The sequence below is a fragment of the Mauremys reevesii genome, linkage group 27, assembly GCF_016161935.1.
Source record: "Mauremys reevesii isolate NIE-2019 linkage group 27, ASM1616193v1, whole genome shotgun sequence".
Taxonomy (NCBI): Eukaryota; Metazoa; Chordata; order Testudines; family Geoemydidae; genus Mauremys; species Mauremys reevesii.
This window is the reverse complement of record NC_052649.1, coordinates 1,091,848-1,111,355: the sequence shown is the minus strand read 5'-3', so window position 1 is coordinate 1,111,355 and position 19,508 is coordinate 1,091,848. Positions and strand designations below refer to the sequence as shown.

At 42.9% G+C, this 19,508-nt stretch overlaps 1 protein-coding gene across 23 annotated transcripts in view; it reads right to left on the bottom strand.

Moving 5' to 3' along the window:
- TANC2 (tetratricopeptide repeat, ankyrin repeat and coiled-coil containing 2) overlaps positions 1–19,508 on the bottom strand; it is a 631,662-nt gene that overhangs the window by 73,731 nt on the left and 538,423 nt on the right. For all 23 annotated transcript variants that reach the window (XM_039516554.1, XM_039516557.1, XM_039516556.1 and 20 more), the window contains 3 exons: positions 17,715–17,848; positions 5,657–5,888; positions 32–198 (listed from right to left, as the gene is read on the bottom strand). In XM_039516554.1, coding sequence (XP_039372488.1) covers positions 32–198; positions 5,657–5,888; positions 17,715–17,848 — 533 coding nt within the window. The remainder of the gene's footprint in view (positions 1–31; positions 199–5,656; positions 5,889–17,714; positions 17,849–19,508) is intronic.

Below are 19,508 nucleotides of genomic sequence, written 5' to 3'. Positions count from 1 at the left end.
GTGTTTAATAAGAAACATGGTCTTAATATACCTGTAGACTTGTCCTGACCGTCACTATCAACTTCAGCCAGGATGGGAATTTTCCAATCATTTTGCTCAAGAATGATACTATGGTGTCCCCATAATCTGGTTTGTGAAATTCAGCTTCATTTAAACCATCAATTAATATGATGTAATCTTCATCTGGAATCTTCCTCTCTGAGATTACAAGAAAGAGAAAAGGCTTCAGTCCATCGGCTAGCAGCATGGCTACAATGAGTACTCACCACATTGTTTTAAATGGAAAATAAAATCAGACAAAAAGAGATAAAATAACTATACATCTCAGGTTGCATAAAATATGTATTTGATTTACAACATCTATACAATTGCAACAACACTTCATTAAAACATTTAAGCTATTAAACAAGTTACCTTCTCCCCAAACTCAAATATATTTGAGAAATGTGAATCAACATGTCTTAGCAAATTTTGACTTGAACATTATTACACCTACTTTCACTGGTGACATTAAACATCAACAGCACCTTGATGTAAACCTGTTGCAACATTTCCAGTTGCTATGTATACGTATGCGTAGAAGAATATGCCTCTAGCACCTTTAAATAATCTAGGTTGGGATGTTGTACAGGCACATAGTAGACTTTTTAACCAAATAATGCTCATGCTGGGCTAGATTTTCGTAAGTGCATGCAAATACTAACAAACATGTGCAAACCATGGTTCATGGGCAATACAGGTCTTTGAGCACAAATCAGTTTGCATGCACAGCAGCTGGTCAGATGAACTTTTCAAAATTCTGCCCTCTGTTCAGGAAAGATGGGTCCAGGACAAACCCCTGCCTCATGAACTTCAGAGAAGTATGGATCTGAATTCTATGGCTCAGGTCATTAAGACGATTACATTTGCTGAGAGTTGTACATGGACATTTTTAAATGTAGGATCCTGGGCAATTTTCATGCTGCTAACAACATAAATAATTAGGAAAAACTGTGGGGTTTTTATGCAATAAAGTTAACATTTCTCGAGCAAATTTGAAGGATGAACTTTAAGTTTAGCGTTAATAGATGCCAATAAGAGGAACTACGTCTCACTGATACCGCAGTCCATTAAATAAAAATAGGGGTGTCACAAATCTGTCTGTGGCGGAACCCCCATTTAGGAGTTTTTGGGGAGTGCAAGTGTGTGGGTCGAATTGCCCCCATCCCAGTCGCTGCTACACGGATGCATCCCTTTTGTGGGTTGGTGCTCAACCCTCCGGCCGAGACCTCCTTGCTGTTTCTTCCCCTCTTAGGGTCCCATGTGAAGCAAACCAAACTGCCCACTGTCAGCAGACAAGGTTAAATCAAAGTATGAAGAAAAAGGAAGAAAGGAAAACATATCTGCAGCTTTGGTCATGGCGTTGGCCTCTCTTACCTCAGCCTCATTCCCTTCTTAGCTCAAGGGATCCATGTCCTCCTCCTGCACTGGCAGAGGCTCTGTTGGCTATCAGCCTCTCTCTGGGAGCTGGAAAGCACAACAGCCAGTTCCCTTCCCCGGGTTGCCCCTAGCTGAACAGAATTCCCTCTTTTTAACTCCTCCTCCAGTCCTGGCCTGGTCTGGAGGAGAGAGTCCACTGCAGCCCAGAGCAGCTCCTTAATCTGCTTCCATGCTGGTGCAGCATCACAAGGGGATTTTTGTGTCAACTGGTTCTCTGAACCAGCCAAGGTGACTTATGGAATCAGAAGTTGGAGACTTAGGCCTCGTCTACACTTAAAATTTAGATTGACATAGCTATAGTGCTCAGGGGTGTGTACTCACAGCCCTGTGCCCCATAGCTAAGTCAAGGTAACCTCTGCTGTAGACATGGGTAGGTCGAGAGAAGAATGCTTCCATTGACCTAGCTACTGCCGGTCAGGGTGGTGGACTACCTACAGTGATGGAAAAAACCCTTACGCTGCGGTACGAAGTGTCTATACTTCAGCACTACCGTACTGCCCGTAGTGTAGACATGGCCTCATAGTTATCCTCTCCATCCCTGACCCATGAAGGACTATCCCCCTCAGCACTTTTTAGTGAGGATGTCACATTTATGAATTACACAATTTTTGCTTACTCCCACTGTCTGGGATGTTCACAGGGGTCAACACAACCTACCTAGCACCAAAGACCTCCTTTAAGAGAAAGCCAACTGCAGGTGTTCCCTTTGGTGGATGCTTAAGACAAGTTTCACTGTACAATATTGTCTAGTAATATATTTAAAAAATTCTAGCCAGGGACATATTTAGTGCACCACTGTACACGTACAAAAGATAGTTGCATTCTTTCTTCAAAAGTAGACCCTGGCAGCAGGACAAGACATTTTCAAGCCATTAGCACATCAGCTAACAAGGGCAGAATTTTAACTGCTCAGGTTACTTTTTGTAATATGTTGCATTAAAGACAACCAATTTTTGAGGTCATCTTGCCGCAGCTGAAATCTGTAGACAAGAAACAGGCAGGTAAAAAAGGTATAATGGAGGTGGGACACAAGGAGCAGGTGTATTTCCTGGCCCCCGTTTTCTAACTGGTTCAGCACTACAAAAGGTTAATACCCATGTCACATGACAGTATCCACTGACTCCGGTGGCTATTACAGGAGCTATAAACAGAGTATGGGTCACAAACATGAATCAGCTCTGTGTGGGGACCACTTGAACGAGACATCTCATGTATCAGCTTGGAAAATGGAAAGACATCTTAATTTTCTCTCCTCCCAAAGGGAATGGACCCTCTTGTACAACACAAAAGAACAGGAGCATTTAATTTCTAATACAGCTGAGATTTTCCTTGCATCAGCTCCCTATAAATTACCCTCTTTTCTCTTCGCAGTAAATTAAATCATATTTTATATTTAATGAGCAGTTTAAAAAATATTGCTCCTTTTAATTAGATTATTTGCTATTTTTAACACCTGATCACCCATCTGAAGATTGTGTTATGGCAGTTAAAACTAAACAGCCAAAGACCTGTTTATTTCAGAGGGAACTCCATAGATGCTCTGTCATGACAGCTACAAGGGGCTACAATGCTCTTGCTGTGTGTCTCCAGGGCAAAGAGCAGGGCCTTCTCAGCAAATGGTCCTCATGGGAAAGTTTGCAACAAAAGACCCATGGCACGGCCATGGCTGGCCCATGTCAGCTGACTCGGGCTCGTGGGGCTTGAGTTGAGAAGCTATAAAATTGCAGTGTAGACATTTGAGAGGGCTGATGACAGGGGAGGGTCCCAGAACTCAGGCTCCAGTCTGCAGCTTTATAGCCCCACAGCTTGAGCCCAAGTCAGCTGACCCCGGCTTTGAGACTTGGTGTTTTTATTGCAATGTAGCCATACCTGGTATCTTGAATTTGTTTCTTCTGGCAAGTCCATCAGAGCCTTTGTCTAGCCACCTTTAGGGTGTGGTGCAAGCTGCACTTTTCTGGAAGTCAGTGCTGCTTAGTGACTATGGCTTTGGACTGGAAGTTAGGAGACCTGGTTCTATTCCTGAGGAGTGCTGTTGATTTATATTTGCAATACATGCATGATCCCCACCTGTAGTGTTAACCTTCCTTTGGGAAGCACTACAGATGGACTGTGCTATGAAAGTTAGGCACTATAGTTAGCGGGTTAACTTTTTCTTTTCCTCTTTAATCACTTAAGGAAATATTTAATTAAATTTAAAATAAACGGTACAGTGGTGAAAAGAGTTGCCCCTATGGTGTTTCAGGGAATAAAGAAATTAGTACAAAATATACTTTGAGAGTAGCTACACATTAAATCTCATCATCCTATTATTATCTCTGCATCCCAAGCTTTTTTTATTTCTCCATTTACTGTTAGTATCTGTACAGAAAAGGTGTTTATTTTACATTAAAATCATTACATATGTTTTTTCACTTAACTTTTAAGCAGGATTACAGGGCACACTAGGAAATAGTCCTTACGACTCTCTCACCTTGGAGCAAATACGATGGAAGCCTGATTTTTACATCCACATCTCATGTTTCTCATAACGCTTATATGGGCGATGGGGAGGAGAAGGAAATAAGGTCATTGTTCCCCTACAAGTTGTTTATATTACTTGAAACTCAAATACATTTGAAAAATGTGAATCTCAGTTTGTCAGCAACATTCAGCATTAATAACAATGAAATTACTGTTTAAAGCTTCAACAGCACCTTGTAAAGGATCTGTTGCTATATTTACAAATTCTTGTATATTATATATTTTCTTAAACCAATTTCCATATGATGTTCATTTTGTTACAAAACATTTGGTACAAATTAGTTTGCTAACAATCTTAATCAGCAACACTGAAAGATTGGGGTCTTGATCCCTGGATCCAGCTGAGCTGTGCTTGGGGAAAAGCACAAGAGGGAAAACTTGGCTTCACATAAACTTTGACTTTCCCTGATCTTAGGTGCCAGATGGGGATCAGTTTGGCTGCCAGCATAATTTAAAGCATCCTCGGAACGGTTCTAAGTTGCGTCATCTGGAATGGCCCCCCAGGTGTCATTATAACAGCTGTAGATTACGTCTCTTCCTGCTTGCCACATCTCCAGCATACCCCTTATGGCAGGGGTGGTTGCAAAGGGTGGAGAGAATGCTGACCTGATGCCACTCAGAGATCTCCCCAAGCCAGGGGAATCCACAGCTGGACAGCTAAGCCGCCTTTACAGTCCCTTTGCGCCTGTACTGAAGTCAGTATTTAGAATCTAGACACTCAGGTTCAAAGTAGCGACTTCATTTGAACAACAAAGCTGCTAAATATGACTGGAGTGGTGTTTAGATCACTTTGATCCATCTACTGCATTGGGGTGAAACATGCAATCGTGTTGAACAATTTCCGCAGCCAATATTACACAATGCAGTATTTGTATAAACATGGTTTTGAGAGGGACAGAGTTCTGAACTCTACCCACACTTGACTAGTGTCCATGGCTATGAAGGTCAAAGGTTTTACAGTTAGTCACTCTATTAAGAAAAACTAACTGCATCTTTCTTGTATACAAAAGAAAGAGGAGCAGGTACAGCTGACACTGCATGTGGGAAAATGGAAACGTCTTGAAGGGTTTTTGCTATATCTCCAGAGTCAGTAATTAGGATATGGTCTGTTACCCAGTTGCCCAAAGCAGCTTTTCATAAGTTATCTACGGACTTGTATATTGTCAGCATTTCTGTTTGGAGGCTGAGAATTCCCAAGAGCTGATTAAATAATGAATTTCTGAGGGGTAATTGAGTGGAGAAAAAAGTTAGTGACCTAACAAATGAATGCAAACATGCTATTCTAAGCACAGCTGTGCAAGGCAAATGTTGTCAGCATTCATTTTCAGATCTTTTCATCCAAATGTTGGATGTGAATGAAACCAAATGTGCTCAAAGTCAAGAGCTCACTAACTATAGCACCACCTCCATGGCCTTGGAAAACACAACTGAAGGACTAGGTTGGAAGAGGCGTTACAACCATAACAAGAGTCTTTTGGTGTATTCTCAGCCTCCGTAAGTCCTGCCTTCTCTTCTACCACTCTTGAATTTTCCTAGCGCACTAGGGGTTCACATGTGGAATCCATGTGTTCCTTGGTTTGGCGGCCCACACCCAAAGAAAAGCTAAGTTAAAAATCCTGAGGCTGATAAGAGTTAAAAACAGTCTCAATCACAGTACCTTTATGAAGATTTTCCAAGGGCTCTAGGACTCCCCTCCGGAAGGAGGCCATGGGATCCTGAACACAGGATCTCAAGCTGAGCATACTCTGTAAATGTGGTTCCCGCAGTAGCTGCTCCCTGTAGGCGACAAACTGTGGTGAGCGGCAGAGCAGTGCTGCCACGTTGTGTACAAACTCTGGCACAAGACAGGTGTAGGCATTGTCGGCCTGGCAGTAATGATAAGCGACAACCTACCAAAGGGAAAAGAACAAAAATATATCAACAATTAAATTAAACTGAATTAAAGTTCAGCCATTCACAAAAGTAGACAGGGACAACTACTAATTGATCTGTCTGAAGAACTGCTTTGTGTACTGCGTGATAGACTTGTGCTCCACTGTTTCAGATCTCCATGTCAGTAATAAGCTGCGATTGGTTTTTAAACTTAAATTTTATTTGGTGTTTTTAAAATACCATGCTAAGTCTGGAAACCGATGTACGGAATACAGCAATTCGTTAAAAGGAGCACTGCAAAACCTGCAAATTACAGATTCTCATGAACAAAGGGGTTGCCACTTACCCTACATTCCATACCCTCTCTGACAAAGGTCCTCCTGCAGCGAACTAACTAAAGAAAAATCTCCCCTTCCCCATGGCGCCCCTAAGTCCCAGCTCTTTGGTCTCACTGCTGCCACCTTCTCATAAACAGAAGTGCAACCAGATCCACCTTCCCCTTTCCATCTTTCCACTGGTTCTCCATTCTTCCAGGAACGGATTTAAAACTCCTCCCTCCATGGACTGTGTGACACTGTATGGAATTGTGAGACACTTTATATTATTATTAATACCAATATTATAAAATTGCAATGAATTGTGCCAGATATGCTGTGTAAGGTGTCAGGGAAAATGTTATGATTTGCCAAGTATGGTAATCTTGTTTATATGTTTGTATCACCTTTGTATTGTGAGTTATAGATATGTATTGTATATCTGTATTTCCAAACTTGTGCTGTTTTTCTGGGTGACACCCACAGACAGATTGGCATCAGCACTGCCTAGCCTCTTCGATGGTCCATCAAGGGTCATCAGCTGTACAATGAACCCACTGAAAGGAGCCAGGGGCTGTACCTTATGACTTAGCAAGGCATGTATGGGCAGGCTGGTGGACAGAGAACTCTAAGGCTTTTCCATGTCATGTGCTGTGAAGCTTGTGTTTGAGACACAGGAAGTACAAGCCACATGGCAAAAGGAATATAAAGGGCAGCCGAATCATCTCCATTTATCTTCAATCCTTCTTACTTCCGGAGCAACTTTTCTACAAACCGAAGCTCTGAACAAATGACTGAATGACCCATCCAAGCTTTCGATGTGTTCGAGAGGGAATTTCAAGCCAACAACTCACCAATACTGCTAAGAAGCTGACATACAGACTTGTAAGTCTCTGTAGGTATCTGACTGCTTTATCATTTAACAACTCTCTTCTTGTTCTTTTCTTTTCTAATAAACCTTTAGTTTTAGATGCTAAAGGATTGTCTGGCAGTGTGGTATTTTGGGTGAGATCCAGACTGATACTGACCTGGTAAGTTGGCTGGCCCTTTGGGGTCAGAAGAACATTTTGTATAAGTGAGCAGAACTTCTCACTTTACTGGACCTATGTGCTAATTGGGAGGCTGAGAACTGGAATGGGGGCTGGGTGATTTCATTTTTTGGCTTCTTGGTAACCAGTGGGGGGGATCAGGAATACAGTTCATGATTGGTTGGTGAGTCTAACTTCAGTGTGAGCCACCAGTGTGGGGAGAATCTGCTCTCCTTTTTGCAGCCTGCCCTGATCTTGGCATTTTCACTGAGAGCTGCCCTAGGCACTCCAGGTCACAGTCTGTAGAGGACAACTCTCTCTGTTCCCTCCACTGCTCTCTCTTTCTCCACCACACCTGGCCACTTGGAGGCAAGTGTCCTCTTCCTTCCAGTTTCAGCCAGCTTGGTCAGCCTTTCCATAGTACACTTCCCCATCCACTTTCCACCTCTCTTTAAATCTCATTTGACAATATCATTTTTCTATAGTTCTTCATTTTAACTATTTATTTTATTCTGCAATGTATTTGGGGGTCCATTTTGTAAGAAAGACACGATATAGTCCTTTGAGGAGCCACAGATGGATCCTATGAGTCGACACTCAACATTGCTCATGGCTGCTTGTGGAGGGTGGCATGACTTGGGCTTTAATGTCTCTGAACTGCCATAATGAACCCTTGGTTGGCAACAGCCTGTAGGACAGGCTTGTTCTGAGATGTTGTCAGGAGTGTACATTTATTTTCATCTGAACTAAGCAGATATGACTTTGTAAGGCATCATTTTTCTCATCCTAACTGCATTTTAAGCCTGGGCATCACAGAGTCCAAAGGCGGCTATAAATATTAAAAGAGGCTTTTCACTTTACTCCCATTTTTGTTTTTGGTAAATGTCACCACCAAAGCTGAAGGCAGCACTGAGAGTTCTTTGCTGAAGTATTTGGTAAAGTTCAATTTAGCCAGTCTCAAATGCTTTCTATCCAGCACCTTTTACACATTGTGCTAATTCTCTGAATATAGATAATACTGAAGAAAACAATAAGCAGGCAATGGAAGTGAACTGAGAATAAAAGATTACATTTAAAATGTATATTTCCATTATTTTCCTGAGGATTGAGCAAGTAATAACAACGTGATCTGTTGTAAGTGCAAGTCAAGCCATTCCATGTAAAGTATTAAGGAGTCAAGACATTATACTCTTTATATTAAACAGCAAACGTCAATGGTCACACTTGTATATTTTCTTTTTAAAGACAGCTTCAAAGTAATTTAAACTTGTTTTATGCATATTTTACCTCAAGTGATTCCACATGCTGGTGCATGGGATCATGAAACCAATCAGCCATGGTATACCATCTGCACAGTCTCTGCATACAGTGGAGTTAGTGCTCTTTAGCAATTTACAAGTTTCTGTTTTGAAACTTGAAAAAAACAGAAAACACTTCCAAGTGACTCAGTTCAAAATGTTGTGGGCCCTGAAGGCAGAGACGTCTCTCTCTCTCAGCGGGTCAGAAGTACAGGTATGAACTCAGATCCTTTGTTTCTACCTCTTATAGTGCTAAAACAATTCCTTGGCAACTTAGCTTGCGCACCCCTTGAAAAGAGATAAAATAACGCAGGGTAGTACATTTTGGGAAGGTTAATTTCCTAGAACCACCTGGATCTCCAAGTTGGTTGTATAACAAAGAAATATGATTATCACAATTTTTGTAGCCATTTTTTTACACATTTCAGGGCTTAAAAAAAATATCCGATATGTAGAAGCTAGAAAACTGACTCTCGTAGACAAATGCCAATAGAAAAGGTGCTGCCACTCCTGAAGTAGGGTGAAGGAGCAATTAATTTCTCAGTTAGTGAGAAATGCTTTGTGCATCATCCTCCTGGCTACCAAGAGTGCATGGTTTGGGCCTCCTACTATGATACTGCCATTGAATCTTACCCAGACTAGTCACATTGCTCTTGGCTAGTAAGTGTCACAAAAATTAAGATCTTCCTCTGCTCATTTTTTCTATTCTTGCCTCTCCAATCTCTCTGCTTCCCTCCCTCTCCCTCTGCAACCACTCTCTCCGTTGTGGCCCAACCTTCACCAGTCTCTTTTTCCATTCAGCCTCAAACAACCATCACCACTCACTCTTCTCTCTTTCATCACTCCATTCTGTTCCCTCTTCAGTCGCCCTTTTCTGGATGTGGGGCTCAGCAGGAACATTCAATCCTGATCACTAGAGAAGACACTCAGATCTGCATTTCTCCTGGTGACGAATGGGTTATTCACGCTCTGTGTATGTATGTTATTTGCGTCACACCTTCAAGGTCAAGCCACTGATTTGATCTAACCTGTGCAGTACAGTACAATAATTAAATTTTATTTGACTTGAATTGAGTTTCGGTTCAGATTAGAAATGGTGGAGGGATTACAGGAGATTAGAAGGAAGAAGGAAGATTTCCTGGTATAGGTGGGATTTAAGGAGGCATCTGAAGGAAAGAGAGGGTGGTTGGTAGATAAAAGCAGGAAGATGTTTCCAAGAATATGGGGCAACCTCAGTAAAGGAATAAAGCTGAGAGAGGAAGGAGATGAATGCAGCAGTAAGGAGAGAAAGGTTTGGGAGGCAAATATGGAGCAGGAAAAATGAGATCAGTGATGTACGTAAGGAAAGATTATGTAGCACCTGGGAGGTGAAGACAAGTGAAAAAGGAAGATGGGGAGTTAGGAGTGGCAGTAGATAATCGCCAGTAAGAGTAAAAGAAGAAAGAGCTAAACAGAACGAACCTCAAAGGCGAAGGAGTACGAAGGGGAGAAAGGAAGCGTTAGGAAATGTCATATTTGAAAGATATTTTAGTTAATAGGATGGGCCATTTTAAACAGTTCTCGGGCACTTCATGTGACATGTAACATCTTCCATTCAAGACAGCATTCCTTTGACATCATGCCTATAGACATGATGTGTCTGTTTAATTTTATAACATGCCATCATTGACAGGAGGAGTCTGTTCTGTCTTAGGTCTTCTTATACAGCCAAAGTATCTCAATATCGAGGGCCTGACACCTCTGACACACTTAGAAAAATGTTCAAATCCTTACAGTGCATCCCTGCTTTTAGTACAAGGCTACAAACGTGTGTTTTAATCAAATTTTAGTATCTAACAGGATTTATCTCCTTTTTCAATCATACAAAATGGTTTGGAAGTAAATACAGTTTAATCCATTTACTTGCCAAAAGGCCATTCACCAAGTAATATTTTAATTTTAATGAAATCAGCATCACTGTATTTTAGTATTTCGTGACTGTGCATATATGTGGGGATCCTGTTTATAGGGAAGGTTCTTTCATTATTTCTACACAGCTGAGGATGCTAGTACATGCCTGCTCAAACACATTAGTGTTACAAGGCATCAGGTCTCAGCAGCAGTGAATTTTGTTTCTTCTTCCACCTCTGCATCAGATGACAGTATTCCCATTCTTTTCAGGCGCCCCAGCAATCATAAATTATTCTTTCTTTTGGCTAGGAGAGGGTGGCGAAGGACGTCTCAAGTCTGCAGTAATGCTGTGGATCAGGTGTATTAACACTATGGGGAAAGGAGCTACTGAACTAGTTATCTACGGTGCCCCTTGGGGTGATGTGAAGGGCTAGCATGCAGGGGTGCAGATGTATACATAAGATGGTTTGGCCTTTGCAAGGGATACATGATTGGTTTCATTTTCCTGAGCTAGGGGATCAACTTTCAAAGGTTACGGTAACATCAGCATAGGGCAGCGGTTTTCAACCTTTTTTTCATTTTCGAATGGCAGTGCTGTCTCCTTTGGAAATTAAAGTTGTGGTCTGCAGACCCCTACCATAAAAGTCTTACACAGAAAACTGACTGAACAGAATTCAGCTATAAATGTTGCACGTGCTCAGCCCTGCATTTGATGCAACGTGAGAAAGGGTGCTAAACTGCGGACTTCTATGGTAATGACAACACTTCTGGGTTTTGACCTGTAGATGAGTTATTCACATACTTCTGATTGATTAGAAAAACGGAATGCCTTTTCTGGGATCTTAAACTTTATTTTCAGTCACATTTCACTAGCCGCTTACACATAGTCTGGGGGAGTCGCAGGGGCATGCAAATCCTATTGATACCTTTACACAGCACCATCTGGTGCTAGGAAAGCAACACTGCAAGTTCTCATTGAATTTTGGAAAACAGCTAAATATTAGTTTGACGGTTTGGTTTTTGGATGATTGTGGGTGGAGGCCCCTCCTGGCCAGAGGAAGTTAGGTAGAAAAATGTTTTAACGGAGAAAGAAATACACACACAACGCAAGGGGAAAAAAAGAAAAAAATTGTCTAAGACCAATAAATGGTGCAGACAAAGGATTATAAACCTGGACTCCATACACAGACAGGATTTAGGGCTGGTTAGATGACAACTTGAGGGTGTTGGACAGATGTCTTCATGCTCTTAAAAGTAGATTTGATGAAGGGTCACTATTTCATCTAACTGATAAAACTGGAGCTTCATGAAGAAATTCATGCTAAATATAAGTCATATGAGTGTGCTTTTTATGGGATCTTAGATTAAAGACCCTTATTTTTATTTTTATAATGGACTCCAGGCCTTTCTGCTCTTCCTCGCTACTCTTTTCCCATGAGTTGACAGTCCCTATCTCCCATGCTGTAACTGTAGTGTGTCACCTAGGCTCAGATACACAGTGCGGTACTGCATACCACATAGGTGATATTTCTAAAGCGCATCAATGTGTTGTGCATTAATTGGTCCATGTAGACTCTATAGGTGTGCAGTAAAAGTTCCCTGGTGCACATTAAACATTTGAAAGGGTTTGAGACAGTACTATGTTAAAGCACACTAGAGAACAATTAGCGCGCAGCACGTTAGTGCAGTTTAGAAATCCCATCGCTGCAATGGCAGAGCTGCACCATGTAGACACGCTCTTAGCTAGTATAGGGGGAGGTATTATACAACCTTCAGTAGGCAGATTCAACAGGTACTTGCCACTAGATTTTCACATATATTGGGTTAGCTCCTCAGCTGGTGTAACCTGCTGTCAACTTCAACCAGCTGAAGATCTGGCCCACTATATATAACCTCAGCATTGTGGCCATGCTGGCAGACTGCTCATCTTCAGCAGGCAGAACCGTAAATAACTAGGAAATCTGCTTTGTTAAAAACCTATTTTCACATTAAATATATATTATAAAAACCCAAACCTACATAATTTACCATGGAAGGAGGAGCCCTCCCTCCCGTCAGAAGGCAGCAGGGGTGTGTGGGTTCAGGTTCACTGAGGACAGGATGGAGACTGAGGAGGAAGCGGACAGATAGGAGGAAGAACGTGATGAGAAAGGGATAGGGGAGGTGGAGGACACATGGAAGACAAGATGCTGGAGGAGCACAACGGGGAATAGGACTAGCCCAGAAGACAGGGTGGGGAAACGAGGATCAGAAAGGAACAAGACAATGAGAGGTGCAGGAGATGGCGATGGATAGAGGGGCAGCTCCATTGTCCTCAAGGGGCTTGGGGCAAATAAGTGGAATCCCTCACCAGGTAGCCACTGGGGAGGCTCCTATTTTTGTTGTGCATGCAAGGTTGAATTTTGAGCCCGAAACAAACATGTACATATTGGGAGTAGGTGGCATCCACCCAAAGGCTCACGAATCAGAAGGCAGATGAAGACACATATGTCTTTTTAAAAGGTTATGATTTTTCCAAGCCAGCCTCATGATTCCGAGCAGACTGGTCCAGGGTTTTTGAATGTCTGTATTTGGCAATACAGCTTCCCTTGCTCTCTTTCTCTGCAATCCTCATCTGTCTCTTCTCCCCATATCTCAACACTTAAAAACTGCAGGAGGGTGGAGGAATGAGGCAGGCAATCTCCCCTGACAAGCAGCGCTCTGAGCTTCATTACTGAACCAGGCCTTGGGGGCCAACAAACTTCTCATGGTTCATCTCGGGAAAGCCCCTCTGCAAAGAATCATGGGAAGTCCTCTGGCCTGAGACTGCTAATGCCATTGGCTGTTATTCCCAGGCTGGGGAAGCTGGGGGAGGGGAGGTGGAAGAAAAGTAGGGATTGGTCTGATTTCCATGTAGGTGAGCCATTTAAAGAAAACTAGGAAATTAATTCACAAAAATCTTTGTTGGGAAAGTTAAGGTTGCTATACACATAACAAGCTTCACTAAACCACAAAAGCAAGGTAATGAATAGTTAAGCCATTTAACCCTCTACTTCTTCAGCCGCAGGGAGATGTCTTACTACTTCCAAAATGACTAACACCACAGACCACACACCCCAATCTTAACCATTGTGCAAGAGATGTCAGCCTTCCAGCACTCCCTTTACTACAATATCACCTTCCAACCAGAAACATCCGCAACTAATGACGTGTGGAGGGTAACAATGCAATGCACCTCGTGAGGGTGTAACACTGATACACAGTGGCATTACATTTTCAATATTTTTGTCCATGAACCTTACAGAGTGGTAATCTCACTGTTTCCTCTTGCAAAGGCTTATATGGATTCAGTGAGCCTGTCTTAGAGAAAAATTCCAAAAAAGATCACAGCAATTCAGGGTTTTTTGAGCCAAACAAATAGCTTGATAGTTTGGTATTTCTAATACACTTTAAATTTGGTTTAAGATCTTTGTTTTCCCTAATTACTTCAGGGAATCACTGAAATCCCCAAAGAGGAGCAACCTTTCCCTCCATGGTAGTTATTCCTGTGCCAAAGTCTCAATTTTATGATCGAAATACGGGATTGATGAATCAGAGACCTCAGAGACCTTGTTATGGGAGTCTTGCCAGGGCTCAATGGGAACAGGATAATGCCCATTGTTTCAGATAATTTTTGCTTTTGATAACAGCTTTGTTTTTTGGGGGAGTTAATTTCAGGTAACTTCTGTGCAAGTGCTGAGGGGAAGGAAGTGCTTTCAGAACCCAGTAACTCATTTTCTTCTGTAGTTTTCCATGGGAAATAGTAGATCTGCTTGCTAGTTGTCTAAATTGGCTTATTTCTAAGGATTTTTATTCTCCCTGATGACTACAGGACTATAAATCATGAAAGACTTCAAACTGCTCCCTCAGAGTACAGTGAAAAGCTGCTCCCTAATAGTATGGCAAAGAAACTTAAAATAAACGATAAGCTCACCTGGAGCTCTCTCTGACACTTTTTATTAATTTAATGCCGCCAATGTGATCAAAATGGGTACAAAGTCAAAGATAAAGGCAGCTCCAGCCCCAAAGAGCTGACAGTCTGAAAACAGCCATAGAGAAGACAGATCACACTGGAAAATCCAGAGGAAGGAATCATAGGCCTTTTGCTTCTATTATTATAAACTCACAACCTATAAGGTCCAGGGGAGAAGTTAATCTGAAGGAGGGATTTGGACGAGTTGATGCTGATGTCATGTTTTCACCCCCGACTTCTGTAGCCTATGTCAACAATGACTTAGACCTTTACTCTTTTATTCATGGACTTCCACAATCGGCAGGTCATTTTTCTTTATTGTGCTGTACACTGTATACTGACAATATCCTTGACACTGGCAAAGAGCTGGAATATCAGTACTTAGGGCCATTGAATGTCTCATCTCTTTTCTGTATTTCTTTAAAAATTACTCAGGATAGTGACACGCACACAGGCTATCTTGATGGTGGTTGCCCTCCTACTCCAAATAAGCAGCTCCTACTAACTTCAATCTATTATTAGATCTTGTTTTTGATAAGGCCTGCAGATTATCATACCGCTGATGTCCGTGACGTTCTCCATGACGGGCTGTGCAAGTTATTGTAATGTACTAAAAATAAGATTTTTCTGAATTAGGGCCTAATGGAAGAAAGAAATTAAATCTCTGACATGTCAGGAGAATTGTTTCATTTTCCATGAAGTATCAGCTGTTTGTTTTTCTTAATGGGTGCTGCCAAAGACGTAAAGGTCAACTAATCAACCTAAGCACTGGTCACCTCGAGAGGACACAGTATGCTTTGGAATCCAGTGATAGTTAGTTTTGGAATTAGTCCATGTTTACAATAGTCAAGATAAGATTTACTGTCAGATTAACAACTGAACAAACCAACAGACGCAAAGCTGCTACAATAGGAGGTCGTGTATGTCCCTTGCCTTTTAGTCTGATGGCAAATAGCACATCAGCTTTTCTTTTCTTTTTTTTTGGTTAAATTTTCAGCGGCGGATGGATTGGGCGTTAAAAGTCCTTCCAAATGGGGCCACAGCCAAGATACTGCAGGTCAGATTTTTTTGGCCTAAAAACCATGACTTGTTTCTCTTTTCTCCCTAGTTGATCCGATATGCCAAAAGAAAAGCCACAGTCTTTGGATGTGAAGTGGGATGTGCCATACTGGTTGAAACAAAGGGCCTGTCTACACTGGCACTTTCCAGCACTGCAACTTCCTAGCTCAGGGGTGTGGACACCCCCCCCGAGTGCAGCAAGTTTCAGCACTGCAACGTGCCAGTGTAGACAGTGCACCAGTGCCGGGAGCTGTGCCCCTCGTGGTGGTGGGGTTTTTAGAGGGCTGGGAGAGCGCTCTGCCACAGCAGCGCTTTAACGTTGCCAGCGTAGACTAGCCTAAGTCACACACTTTGGCTTTGTAAAGTTATATTCTTTTTAAGGAAAGAAGCAGATTGGAGCTAAAAATATATCCATTTGTCAGTTACATATCCAGCAGGATTATTTGAGACCTCAGTGAAAAAAACCTTTCAATAAATGAGATATTTTAGGAGAGAGAACACTCTCTGACTGGCCGTTCTGACAGTGTGCGGCGTGTGCAACGTACAAGGAACATAATGACTAATGTGTGCCGAACAATGCAGAGTTGGCAGTTGCAATCCTCTCCAAGAGCCATATGTGAAAGAGGAGAACACTTGTGAAAGTTCTAATATTTATTTATATAGACATTCACCACACACTCTTTGCCGTGCCATCTGGGTGCTATGTAAAACAAACAGCGGGCAAGATTATACCTGGTTCAAAAGCCAAGCAAAGTAAGTGTTGGGAATCATTTAGCACAGAGGTGGGCAAACTACGGCCCGCGGGGGACCGTCCTGTCCAGCCCCTGAGCTCCTGCCCTGGGAGGCTAGCCCCTGGCCCCTCCCCCGCTGTTCCTCCTCCCCCGCAGCCTCAGTGAGCTCCTGGGGCAGTGCAGCTGCAGAGCAGGGGCCTGACCCAGTGCTCTGTGCTGCGCAGTGAGTGGCTGGTTGCAGCCGGGCAACGCCACTGCCTGTCCTGGTCCAGCCTTGCCGCCAGTGCTCCAGGCAGTGCGGTAAGGGGGCACGGAGTGGGGCGAGGAGGGTTGGATAGAGAGCAGGGGAGTTCAGGTGGTGGTCGGGGGCAGGGGTGTGGATAGGGGCCGGGGTGGTCAGAGGGCGGGGAACAGGGGGGTTGAATGGGAGCAGGGGTCCCAGGGGGGCCGTCAGGAAGGAGAGGAGGGGTTGGATGGTGCAGCAGGCGGAAGTTAGGGGCGGGGTGTCCGGGGCAGGTCAGGGAATGGGGGTTGGATGAGGCAGGGGTCCCGGGGCTGTCAGGGAACAAGGGGTTGGATGGGACAGGAATCCTGGGGGGGCCGTCAGGAGGCAAGAAGCAGGGGGAGGGGGGTGGATTGGGGGGCGGGGGGCTGGGCCACGCCTGGCTGTTTGGGGAGGCACAGCCGTCCCTAACCGGCCCTCCATACAATTTCAGAAACCCGATGCGGCCCTCAGGCCAAAAAGTTTGCCCACCCCTGATTTAGCACTAAGAGTTTGCTGGACATTTTCCTCCCCAGTGCAGGAGCAGGGAATAGGAAAGCACAAACTGCATGTACCCTTTAAAAATGTGTAGCAGCAGCAAAGCTCCCCAGAGTTCTTAGCAGTATCTTGCCACTTTCACACCATCAGCAAAGCAGGGCTGTATCTTACAGGTACCACATAACCCAGGATGTAAATGTCAACCTATGGTCACATGATGTATAATCCTTTCCAGCCAATAGAGCAACTGATGTGCAAATCACTTATTAAAGATTCTGATCTGTTTATGTGGACGTTACCCAAAAAGGCGCAAGTATCCCACAAAGCAGAACAATTCACATTCTACATCTTCATCCAAGAGGTCATGCAACCCAAGCAATTATCTCTTCCAAAAGCAAGTATTGGACACTCACTCAGCAATTTCATCTGGAATTATCTCCATTCTTCAAGAAAGAGGAATAATTACTATGGGAACCCTGTTGTGTTATGACATGCTTTACAGCCTTCAGTCTGCTGTCTGGTGGCTGTGAAAGATTAACTCTCAGAGGACGAGGTGAACTCTTGATGTTTTGGGAATTTCATTGTAAAGAGAAATAGATTTTCTGGGGTTATAAAACTGCTCTGGAAGGTCTTCCCCATACCCTTGCTCGTAAGCATTTACTTACTCACTGTCTTCTGTCAATATCCACATTGTGTGATGTATACTAAGACAATTTCAGTAATTAAACAGGACACGTTCCCAGAAAAGGTCATCATGGAACTCTTTCAATACCTGCGCGGCGAGTCTCCGCATGGCCTCTTCTTGGCGTCTGCGCATTTCAGGCGTTCCAGGGCAGCTTCCACTCGTGATTGACGAGTGAGCAGAAGGTGGCTGTGTTAGGGGTAGCTCTCTGTTTGCATCCACATCTGTGTCAAACAAAGAGGGTAACAGATTACTACAGGCCAACCATGATGGAGACTATTACAAAGTACACAATAAGGTATCTTCTAACAATCCATTCAAGCGGTTAATATATTTTCTGTAAGCAGTCTAAGACTCTGAGCAGTATAGGGGTGCACCTAGGGGAAACTCTCCTGAACAAATTTCTGCCAGAACTAACAGGGGAAGGACAGCAGAGATAAAGGATTAACCTCATCTTACTCATTTTCTTCATGTTAACGTTAGTCATTAAATACACACAGTATTTAGTGAATTTAATACTCCTGATAATGTGGCTCCTCTCCTTAGAGTCAGGTATATTGTTGAGCAATGCTCTACTACTTCTGCCCATAGGCCCCTCATCTAAATGCTTCTTTTAATTTAGACCCAAGCCCTTCTTGAGCACACGTATAAATGGGGACCATTTAACCCGGTAACTAACATCCCAATTCACAACCAAGTAAAGTAACCAGAAAGCGAGAAATACCAGACGATACCCAGAGGAGCATTAAGATGTTGGGATGGATGGAATCATCTCTAAAGCGTAACTGATTCTAAATCTCATTTAATCAGATTTGCTTGCCTGGGTAGAGTGATGCGGCACAAACTAGAAGCCTTCTGTAAACGTCAGGATAAATGGCATGTTTTTATTGTGAACTCTTTCAAACTACATTATTTTGCAACCGGAAGTTATTGATTTCAAAAATTTTTGATTAAAATTTTTTTACTTAACAATGCGTGACCATTGATTTCAATGTTTTAAGAGTATTCTAATAGCAACAGTCTCTTCAAACATAGATCCTACTAGCACAGAATTTTCCGGAATGCTATAATGTACCCTTGACTTTGGCCTGAAATCACAATTTAAACTATAAAAGCAGCAAAGAATCCTGTGGCACCTTATAGACTAACAGACGTTTTGCAGCATGAGCTTTCGTGGGTGACTTGCATCCGAAGAAGTGGGATTCTTTGCTGCTTTTACAGATCCAGACTAACATGGCTACCCCTCTGATACAATTTAAACTATGATCCATTTATCTGCTGGTAGAAACAATAAGGGTGGTGTCCACTGTCTAAATACTTAATGTGTATGTTTAATTAACAAATTAATTTTTTGCACATGTGAACACAGCAGCACCTCTATCTGCCTGAGTTATGAAGAAACTGTAGTGGGATTTTGGTTATTTCCAGCTCACTAACACCAATAATATATTTCTTATAGGACTTCTGGGTCACCTGATCAATACTTAAGTTATTAAACATATTAACAGGATTTGTTTTTTGAATGTGTGTAAATGAAGATAGATACATCTGCTGGGAGAGCAATACAGCAGTGCACAGACAATCCACGAAGTTTTTGGAGAGTGTTGGGGACAACTTCCTGTGCAAGTTGTCCCCAACTAGGAACCAACTAGGGGACGTGCTCCTCTTAACCTGCTGCTCACAAACAGGGAAGAATTGGTAGGGGAAGTAGAAGTGGGTGGCAACCTGGGCAGCAGTGACCATGAGATGGTCGAGTTCAGGATCCTGACAAAAGGAAGAAAGGAGAGCAGCAGAATACGGACCCTGGACTTTAGAAAAGCAGACTTTGACTCCCTCAGGGAACTGATGGGCAGGATCCCTTGGGAGGCTAATATGATGGGGAGA